Source organism: Branchiostoma floridae, chromosome 17 (genome assembly GCF_000003815.2).
Source record: "Branchiostoma floridae strain S238N-H82 chromosome 17, Bfl_VNyyK, whole genome shotgun sequence".
Classification (NCBI taxonomy): Eukaryota; Metazoa; Chordata; class Leptocardii; order Amphioxiformes; family Branchiostomatidae; genus Branchiostoma; species Branchiostoma floridae.
This window is the reverse complement of record NC_049995.1, coordinates 17971693-17980630: the sequence shown is the minus strand read 5'-3', so window position 1 is coordinate 17980630 and position 8938 is coordinate 17971693. Positions and strand designations below refer to the sequence as shown.

General features: G+C 45.0%; 1 protein-coding gene across 1 annotated transcript in view; it reads left to right on the top strand.

The window, feature by feature from the left end:
• The first annotated feature begins 1901 nt into the window (after positions 1 to 1901).
• The window catches only part of LOC118404438 (patched domain-containing protein 1-like), a 14789-nt gene continuing 7752 nt past the window's right edge, over positions 1902 to 8938 (top strand). Inside the window, exons 1-7 of the mRNA XM_035803513.1 lie at positions 1902 to 2092; positions 2970 to 3188; positions 3649 to 3798; positions 4384 to 4444; positions 5190 to 5340; positions 6208 to 6432; positions 8664 to 8835. Of these exons, the coding sequence (XP_035659406.1) occupies positions 1902 to 2092; positions 2970 to 3188; positions 3649 to 3798; positions 4384 to 4444; positions 5190 to 5340; positions 6208 to 6432; positions 8664 to 8835 (1169 nt within the window). The remainder of the gene's footprint in view (positions 2093 to 2969; positions 3189 to 3648; positions 3799 to 4383; positions 4445 to 5189; positions 5341 to 6207; positions 6433 to 8663; positions 8836 to 8938) is intronic.

Below are 8938 nucleotides of genomic sequence, written 5' to 3'. Positions count from 1 at the left end.
CTGCTAAGGAAAACAACAATAAAGATAGACATGGAAGAACTAAAGGGGTTTGTAACCGTGAAGAGGATTCCTGCTGTTTAATATGGTTATGGTTTGTATGGTTTGTAGACTGATAAGGTCAGTATAGCCCCAATGATTTCCACTACATACACGCATGCACAGACACACACAATCAGCGCTGATAGAATCAATATCACAAAATCATACATCTGCTCGGAGGCAATACCACTAACCGCCGGTTTGCCCGAATCCTGCCTGACACAGAATCAATCTGCCCTCAATTTAATCAGTCCTCTGTCCCCAAGCGGACACCAGCGCTGATTAAAGCAAATCACAAAACCACCACCTACATCTGCTCGGTGGGTTTGCCTTAAGAGGCACAACATATAAAAATCGCACCCTACATCTTCTCGGCGGCAATCCTACTGACCTGGGGTTAGCACAAGCCCGAATGACATAAAATCGATATGTCCTCCATTTAATCAGTCCTCAGTCCCCGGGCGGACACCAGCGCTGATTAAAGCAAACTCACAAAATCACACCTTACATCTGCTTGAAGGGTTAGCCTAAAGAGGCACAACATATAAAAATCGCACCCTATATCTTCTCGGAGGCAATCCTACTGACCTGCGGTTAGCACAAGCCCGAATGACAGAAAATCAATTCCCTCCCATTTAATCAGTCCTCAGTCCCCGGGCGGACAGCAGCGCTGAATAAAGCAAAATCACAAAATCACCTCCTACATCTGCTTGAAGGGTTGGCCTTAAGAGGCACAACATATAAAAATCGCACCCTACATCTGCTCGGAGGCAATGCTACTGACCTGCGCTTAGCACAAGCCCGAATGACACAAAATAAATCTGCGCCCATTTAATCAGTCTTCTGTCTTCGAGCCGAGCGGACAACAGCGCTGAGTAAATCAAAATCACAAAATCACACCCTACATCTGCTTGGAGGCAATGCTACTGACCTGGGGTTAGCACAAGCCCGAATGACATAAAATCGATATGTCCTCCATTTAATCAGTCCTCAGTCCCCGGGCGGACACCGCGATGATTAAAGCAATGGCTAGGCGCTGTCACATCCCCGCTTGCCGGCAGTTATTCCGCGGACACACCAACATACTGTAAATGCATTTAAGTTCGCGGGGATTTAATTTCGCGGTAGCGGGAAAAGGGACTTTTCGTGGTGGATTTAAGTTCGCTATAACACCATAGACTGCAGTCTAACACCATTATAGAAAAATGTTCGCGTTGGTTTTAAGTTCGCGGTAAAGTGGTCACCGCGAAAACCGCGAACATTAATCCACCGCGAACATTTCTGCATTTACGGTATGGGGACGTACATTGTACGGGAGTATGTTAGAGAAAAGGAAACAAACGACTAGGACTAACAATATAAGTGCGTGGTCCGTTTTCTTTCGAATTGTAAATCACAATCTAACAACTGGTCAGAAAATTTCTTGTACCACCACATACTAGTAATACAATAAACTTTAATGCTATTTTTTTGTACTACTGTCGACCACTTTCTTTTTTGCTTCACTAAAACGACATGGTGTTTGATTGAAAGCGTTATTTCGAAACACTTACACTTACAAAATTGAGCAAAAGAAACGTATAAAGCAAGCATAACCAAACATCTACATGCAGCTTGGAAGTGGTAGTTGATAATATCAGAGAATAAGATGATGGTTATGTCGCCAGGTTTTACCACTTTTATCACCCCCACCATTAGCTTATTGTATGGCAGACGCGCATGCTTGTCTCGCAAATTTATTGAGATATTTCAAAAATCGATTTCTAAGGCCAGGCTGTTTTCGGGCGGGGCGTCGGTAGTCTACGATATATTTTTCATATGTTTATATCTGGTAAATTTTCCCAAGTTTCCGCCGCACAAATATGCTGTTCGACTGTATCGAGAAGAACTTGAAGACGTGGTTCGGGTTTTTCGGGTGCTTCGTGTACCGTCACGAGGTGTTCTTCCTGGTGGCACCGCTGTGCGTGAGCGGGCTCCTCGGGGCGGGGTTGAGCCATGTCCGTACGGACAGTGACATCGACTCGCTGTTCTCGCCGTACAACGCACCGGCCAGGTTGGCATCTGTTCCTACATTTCTAGTGCAGTAGAAGCCAGTTTATTGCACAACGGATTAACGCATACTTCTGTTAACTGCATGGAATCCAAAAATCCCAAACCGGTGCGGTTTGTAGCTAGATAACTTCCCAATATTGCACCAGCCGGATAATTGCACGAAACACGCTGGTAAATAGGCCGTGCCATTAAGCGGCTTCTACTTTATCACAAAGAAGCGGCAATAAGTCGAATTTACTTGGTAGAATATGACCCTTGTGTTAGATTGATATTGTATCTATATCATGTAGCTGTCAATTATTTCTTGTTGTTGTTACGATCTGTACTGAACCCAGTTAATCTTCAAGCAGATCCTACGATGGCATAAGATTGTACCAAGCTGGCCAAGTAGTGTAGTCAGCAAAGAGGTGTCCATTTTCGGTAGCGAAACACACTCCTAAGCGGGCTTCACCCCGGCTCTGCCAGATTTTGATACTATCGTATGCTACTGTATAATCTTCTTGGAGATTAAACCCAGTGGGTATAATGTATATGTACATTTAACATCTACTCTTGTTAATCATATAGCCAATGGCTTCTTGTCTAATACTACCCTGGGTGACAGACAGGATCGGGTGGCTTGCCAGTTTTGTTCGGGGACGCATGGCAGTCAGACCGCTGATCTCACATTAGCGCTCCGGGGAGTTTAAGCCCGAAGGAGTTATCGCTATCCTTTTCAGGTGGACCTCCTTCGGGCTTAAGCTCCCCGAGGCGCTAATAGGGGATCGGTGGGCCTGACTGTCTTGGGCCACTGAATAAACTGTCCTAGCTGCCCGATCCCGGCTGGCCCCCAGGGTATCTTGTCTAATACTCGCTCTTCTCCACACCGCGCCTGCCAGGAAGGAGCGGGCGGCGCTAGGCGGCCTGTTCCCCGTGGAGGAGCCTTGGGAGTACCGTAACCCCGTGCAGCACGGAGAAGGGAACTACGTGCGCGTGCTGCTGACCTCCCCGGGGGAGGGTAACATTCTGACCGAGCGCTATCTCCAGTGGGTCCGCTGGATAGACGACATCGTCACGAGCCAAGTCGTCACTTTCGGAGGGGTCAACTTCACCTACAGGTAGACCCTTATAGTTGTTAGCATAAACTCATCTAGTTTACATTTAATTTCTGTTATCCATTTTGTCAATATGCATATACTAGTACTAGTATGTTGTGTTTCATACACCAGTTCAATATTTATGGTTGAGTAGAGGGCTATACATTTCTAGACTGATAGAACCTATGTTTCCCCTATTTCATACACTACGTAATGCAGGCAAATTCATATTCCTAAGGCAACTTCATATTCCTAATGAATGAAGACAAACCTTTGTAAAACAAATGTAATAACATTCTTGTGCCAGGCGCACACTGCATCTATATCATGAATCTGGCGACTTTTCTTTTGTTACGACCAGTACTTAACCCAGTGGAGATAATGTATATCTACAGTACAGATATTCTCTATTAATCATATAAGCAATGACTTCTTGTCTACTACTTATCTGCTCAATAATATAAACTCACTTCACCCCCAGTGACATCTGTGCCTTCGAAGACGGCGAGTGCGTCGGAGAAGATTTCCGGCGTCTTCTCCATGTCTTAGACATTGGCTCCGGCTCCTTGTCCTACCCCGTGACGATGTTAGAAGACGGGCAGCGGCTCTTTGTCGGGAACCTGCTCGGCAGGTAGGTTTTTGTTATATTTTACAGACAAAAAGAAAACAATTCTTCTTCTAACATCACAAAACCCACACATGATAGAAAAGGTGTGATCTTTCGTCTTCCACTGTCTTCGAAAAAGGGGTCGAACCCAATAACCCAGGATCTAGAGTTAGCTTTTACTAGTTTAAGACTAGAGTAGACACTTGTGATGTTAAGTAGTTACTGAAGCCACTGGATATGGTTTTGGAAGCGGTCAGACGTTTCAACAGCTATCCCGTATGCATTCTTCGTCAGTGATACTGAAGAGATCAAGTTAGTTGGAGAGGGTTCATATACTAGTATCCTAGCTGTGAATTGACATGTAAAAGAGATGTAGTTGAAGAACAGTTTCCAAGACCATATCCAGTCGCTCGAGTAACTACTTTTTGGCGTATCTTATTACTTTTAGTTTTTATCTATTTGTTCAGCTGTTTACAAACAGCCAGGGCTGCCCAACCAGCCGTAGGCTATTGTCAAGGGCTAACCCTGTACATGTTCGCACATCTTATTACCAGGATGTCTAACCTTCATCAACGTAAATAAAAATTAAAACAAAACCCTACTCGGCAGGATCGTCCCCGCCCCGATCCGGAACCTCCTGACGTCCGTTGCGTCAGCCGGAGCCGTGCAGGTGAGTGGCCACCAATAAGCCTCCTCATACTAGTTACCGGTGCAATGGCCTAGTGGGTAGAGTGTTCGCCTTGCATTCGGTAGGTCGTGAGTTCGATCCCCGGCCGAGTCATACCAAAGACTCTAAAAATGGTACATGCTGCTTTCTCTGCTTAGCACTCAGCACTAATGAGGAAGAGTATGGAAGTTAAACACACATCACTACCAGCGGACCAGCCTCCTGCTGTAGTGGCTTGCACATGTGTGGCCCAAGGGCTTCGAAGTGGGGATGGGCGCCACCCTACGCGTCTGTAGATGCATGGGCAAACTTTAACTTTTTTTTTAAACTTTTATACTAGTTACCGCGCAGTGGAAAATTTCATTTGTGAATGTCCGCGAAAGGAAACAGACCTTTTGAAAGAGTGTCCGAAATCACACCAACATTTCCATTGTTAAAAACGCCACAAAGGATTCTGTTCATACTAAGATCATCGAATCAATCTATCATAGAATACATGGGACATTTCATTTTCAGCTGTCTTCAAAGAAGAAGTCAAACCCCGTAATAGTTACGTAGATTTAGTACCCTATTCTGTACCGTATGTACATTCATCCACTTAATATTTGTATGTTAGAATTTAGTTTATCTACATGTATTTAGACCACATTCATTCATCTCATGTATCTAGTCTTTGTTCACTTGCATTTAGCCCCATGGGCATGGGTTTGCAATAAGACATTTCTTAATGGTGACCTTTCACCTCCAGCTGCTGTACTACCTCAGGACCAACGACAGTCTGCACGATCACGTCTCAAGACTCTGGGAAGACGAAGTGGAGAAGAAGCTCCTCGGACTCGAAACCCGCGACTTGCAGGTGGCGGTGTCGACGGCTCGGACTTTAGAGCGAGAGTACCTAGGTAAGTGATCTATAACGTTAAGTGATAAATAGATGAATGGATGAACTTTATTGCACGACATTTGTACATGGTAAGGCAAAATGATAAAGCAATTAAGACGAAGTGGAGAAGAAGCTCCTCGGACTCGAAACCCGCGACTTGCAGGTGGCGGTGTCGACGGCTCGGACCTTGGAGAGGGAGTACTTAGGTAAGGGTACGGTGCGGTCACATAGGTCGTGCGATCGTCGTACGATCGCTATCTTTGGGGCATTTTGAAGGAAAAAAAATGTACGTCTCTTGCAAAGTTCAACTGTCTTGGTAAACAAAATGCTGTTTTGGATCCATGTCGGTGGTTGGTTCTGTCACGGCCTGCTTGAGAATCCTATAGCTAAATATGGCATCAAAATCGTACGACGATCGCACGACCTATGACGTTAATTCGTTTTACGCTTATCTCCTAGTCCCCGAGTATTTGTTGTCTTATGATCGTTACATCAAAGGTTTTATTCACTTACACTTCATTTTTATTCGTTTTCGGTGCGCATCATTTGCCAAGTTTTAATCATGTTTGTGCTGGACAGCGATTGTAAGTGATACACGATTTCCTTGTCTCAGAGTCTGGCATGCTACAATACTCTTTACTTGACAATTTTATCTAAGTATTAGATATTATGTGTGTATCATATGTCATACCTTCTATTATTTGTACTGGCAGAGATTGTAAGCGATTCATACTCTCCAAGCAAAGGTTGGTGGGAAAAGTCGTGAGCTTTTTCTTATATATGCCGTACTTTTTGTCGACCAACTTCCCCACCAACCTCCACACCCAACAATTCAGCCTCTTGCTGTAAAGTTTTGATGTTGAATATCGTATCCTTCTGTCCCTAGAGAACAGTGCGGGGATCTCGGCCCGGTTCGCCGGTACCGTGCTGCTGGCGGTGTTCGCTGCGGGCGCCCTGTGCTTCACGGCCGACTGCGTGCGGAGCAAGCCCCTGCTCGGGGTGGGCGGCGTGGTCACCGCGTGCTTCTCCGGGCTGGCCTCGGCGGGACTCATCAGTCTGTGCGGGGGAGCCTTCACCACAACCCTGGTGCCGCTCCCTGTCCTGCTGTTGGGTAAGTGTTGGCACTGAACTAGATCTACATCACATTTATTTATTTATTATGTTTATTGCAAGTTCATGCCCGAGCGCTAATTGCAGGTACATACAACACGTATAATGAGGAAATTAAAGCTGCTTGTCACAGTGTTAGAGCAAGGAGGTTAAAAAAAGAGATTTTTAACCTCCTTGGTTAGAGTAAAACAAAAGTCGTTAGCCGGTTTGCAACAGAAGTCAGAAGAAAACATGCTGCCCCCAATCTTGCAGAGTGCCTCCGGTTCCCATGGTAGCAATACATGATAAACCTCTATCTCTCGGTGTCACACTAAAATGATTGGTGCTTGCATAATATCTGCCTCGGCACTGCTAAGGGGTTTCCAGTATTTGTTTATGAAGGATTGCAACATATCCGTGGTGAGAGAAGTGCGTTTTCCAAGCAGACGTCTGAGCGGATGTTGTAAGGAGGAATGGGGACTAACACTAACACTTACCTTACAATAACTCTAACTGCACGCTAACGCAGCACCTCGTCTGTCAACTATTTGCATTGGCAAAAGAAGTTATTCGGCGTGACACCAGGGTTACCACAGCACACGCATTTGTCCCTGGCGCAATACCTCGTCTGTCAATCATTCGGCCGGGCAGTTATTCGGCGCGACACCGGTGTAACCCCATCACACACATTTCTCCCTGGCGCAATACCTCGTCTGTCAGTTATTTGGCCGGGCAGTTATTCGGCGCGACACCGGTGTAACCCCATCACACAAATTTCTCCATCAGCCATCTGGCGTTTCAGGCAGATTGGATGCTGTACCTGCCCCGGGGATGGATGTGCCGACTCGCAAATTGGATACTGTAAATGCAGAAATGTTCGCGGTGGATTGATGTTCGCGGTTTTCGCGGTGACCACTTCACCGCGAACTTAAATCCACCGCGAACATTTTTCTATTGTGGTATTAGACTGCAGTCTATGGTGTTACCGCGAACTTAAATCCACCGCGAAAATTCCCTTTTCTCGCTACCGCGAAATTAAATCCCCGCGAACTTAAATGCATTTACAGTATCACGGAGACATCCGCGCGCGAGTAGGGCAGGTTATTATCTTAATGCGCTTAGACGGATAATGTGGGTTCTTTCTATTTCATTTTGGTTCGCACAAAACAGCATGGAACGTCGGCTTAAATATTCTCTATTCTCATCTGATATTCAATAGCCTGTCAGTTAGTATCAGCCTGAAAATTGGATATCATGAAGACATCCACGTGCGCGTGTGGCACGTTATTTATTATCTTAATGCGTTTTGACGGATAATGTGTGTTCCTTCTACATCGTTTCGGTTCGCATAGAACAACAAGGAAACGTCGGTATTTGTGCTAAAAAGTCTCTTTTCTCGTCAGACCTTAATATTAATGGATGTCATTGTCATCTATAATCTGATATGTGGTCCCTGACTGCTTGTGATATTTGTTGGGAATTCGAAGTTCATCAACCGAATGCGGAGTAGTTCAGAACATGTATTGATTACTATCAAAAACGATTTTAAAGATAAGGAAGCGTTTTTAAAATCATACTTTGATATCATGGATCTCGTTCAATTTGTAAAATCATAGGCCATACATATTTCAATTTTAGTAACTGAAAAACTATGATACTATAAAAAGTTAGCGCGGTATTACGAAGACCAAAAGGTAAACAAATCGTGCACACTTATATCAGGTCTAAGCTTGTTGTGATGCAAGTCCTGATTGTACACTGTCTTAACGTTTTAAGCTCTTGGGTTTGAAGTGGGGTTTCCTATGCTTAATTAAGCTTCATCAGTTTGCGCCATGACAGAAATTTTGGCCACCCGCACACCCCCTACCCCCTACCCCTGATTGGACATCTCCTGTACGCCTCTAACCTAACGAAATCAAAGCATGCAAAATAGCCATGGGAATATTTGAATCAGAAATATGTAGTGACACCAATGTCATCCCGTTTGAATGTACTTTCTTTGACTCAACTTCCATTGGCGTTTACTAGAAGAAATTTCACTGACGTAATCTGACGACATCTTCTGTCAGCTCTTTTGCTTTCATAGAGTATACAAGACAGTTTTCCCCAGATCACTTCAGTGTCACTGACAAAAGATAGCGGATGCATTCTGGAACATCTGACCGTATCCAAAATCATATTCCGTTGCTTGAGTAACTGCTGTTTGGCTTATCTTTTTACCTGGATCGACATCTTTTTACCTGTCGTTCCCAGGCTCGTCGCTGCACGATACCTACTCCATGCTGTCGTCATGGCGACAGACGAGCGAGCGCGATGACGTCAAGACCCGGATGTCGGAGACCTACCAGCGGGCCGTGGTTCCCATGGTGTTCACTTACGTCATCCAGGTGGGATTTTTGTTTTTACAAACAATAGATAGCTACAGGTAGGCAACTAGGTACTTCCAGTGTACTCTCCAAGCAGAGATTGAGTCGCGTAGATATAGTAGTAGCCAGCAACCCTTCGTTCGGTCCTGCATGTCCGTTCTG